General features: G+C 40.1%; 1 protein-coding gene across 1 annotated transcript; it reads right to left on the bottom strand.

Moving 5' to 3' along the window:
- Positions 1–409: 409 nt before the first annotated feature.
- On the bottom strand, positions 410–1,345 carry LOC105987444 (olfactory receptor 8S1-like). Its single transcript, XM_013018707.1, has one exon. It carries the CDS (start codon positions 1,343–1,345, stop codon positions 410–412), a length of 936 nt encoding a protein of 311 aa, XP_012874161.1.
- Between the last annotated feature and the right edge of the window lie 486 nt (positions 1,346–1,831).

Genomic DNA, 1,831 nt, shown 5'->3' with positions numbered 1-1,831 from the left:
CTCCTTGCTGTAACACAATGTCAGGAGAAAGGGACAGAAGAGTTAACCTATCTTAGTTTAAAAAAAACACCTTCCTTCTTGATTACCATATGAAACTGAGAGAATCAGTTACCATAAGAATTTATGGTATAATTATTAGGGGAAAAAGTATAAAATATTAGTGAGTGACCAATAGATATTCATTAATGATCCTCTGGATAAAAGTGTTAACTGATTGATTTTTCCAACTCTGAATAAGACTGGTCATCTTAAGAGTTCTCTGTCCTTTTCACAAACTTTTCCAAAAAAAGCAAAGTCTTCAGGTTTCCAGGAGTATCACTCAACATGGACAACCAAAAACTTTCCAAGTCTAATATCTGATCACATAGTATAACAGTGCAGGGTCTGTTTCATCATGATTTTGTGTCTGTTACATAAGCAAATGAAAATATTTTCTGACTCTCCTTCCCACAGCTACCTTCACTTCCTTGTTCTTCAAGCTATAAATGAGGGGGTTCAGCATGGGAATGATCACACTGTACTGCAAAGAGAAGAACATTTCCAGAGCAGAGCCTGAAGATGGTAAAAGGTAGCTGATGAAACCTGATCCATAGAACAAGATCACAGTACTGAGGTGGGAGGAACAGGTGGAGAAGGCCTTGCTTCTACCTGTGATGGAGCTGACCCTCAGGATGGTAGAGACAATACGGGCATAGGAAGAAACTATCATAACAAGGGTTCCAAAGAAATGCAAGACAGAAGAGCAGAGCAGGAGTGTGAAGTTGATCGAGGTATCGGAACAAGATAGAAGGAAGAGAGAAGACAGCTCACAGCTGAAGTGGGGAATAGTATGGTCCTCACAAAAGTCTAAATTGATAGCCATGAGGATATTGATGAGAGCATCAACAAAAGCCAGGACCCAGGAGACCCATACCAACCCAACACAGAGCTGGTTACTCATCACCTGACTATAGAGCAGAGGGGAACTGATAGCTACATAGCGGTCATAGGCCATGGCAGCCAGCAGACAGGCCTCTGTGCCACCAGTGGCAAACACAAAGAAGGCCTGAGCCAAGCAGCTCTCCACAAAGATGGTTTTCCTTTCAGAAAGGAGATTCTCCAGCATCTTAGGAGTTGTGACAGATGAGTGGCAGAGGTCCAGGAAGGACAGTTGTCTCAAGAAGAAGTACATGGGTGTGTGGAGATACGAATCGGCTGTGATCACCAGCAGCATCAGGAAATTCCCCATCAGAGTGAGGAGATATATCAGAAGAAAGAATACAAACAGTAGAGGCTGAATGTAGGGGTCAGTAGACAGTCCAAGAAGAATAAACTCGCTGACAGCACTGTAGTTTTTCATTGTCATATAGAGAAGTACTTCTTCTAGAATACAAGAAACAAAATCCATCAAAAGACCTTCAATATTCCATTGTTTCCCCAGACCTAACTCTAAATGTCTTCTTACTATTAGCCCCAAACCCATGTCCAGATACTTAAAAGCTAACTTGTTGCCCATCATTATAATTTGATATCCTAAATTGATATTTACATTCTAAATCACCAATGTATTATTATCTTTTTCTGAGCTAGAGTGTTTCATTTTTAGAGTGATTCATACAAGGACAATATCTGAAGAGACATAGGAAATTTTCAGAAGTGAATTACTTGAGAAATAGGGAAAGGATTAGATCTATATCTAAATAGATTGGCATTTAGAGCAGAGATTGTCTATTCTCTTCTATTTATTTATTATCTATTTCACTGGGGCTTGAACTCAGAGCCTTAAGCTCTCATTTGGCTTTTTTTGATCAAGGCTGGGGTTCTACCACTTGAGCTACACTTCCACTTCCAG

Source organism: Dipodomys ordii, unplaced genomic scaffold (assembly GCF_000151885.1).
Source record: "Dipodomys ordii isolate 6190 unplaced genomic scaffold, Dord_2.0 Scaffold42, whole genome shotgun sequence".
Classification (NCBI taxonomy): Eukaryota; Metazoa; Chordata; class Mammalia; order Rodentia; family Heteromyidae; genus Dipodomys; species Dipodomys ordii.
The sequence above is the reverse complement of the archived record's forward strand: the minus strand, read 5'-3'. Positions and strand labels throughout refer to the sequence as shown.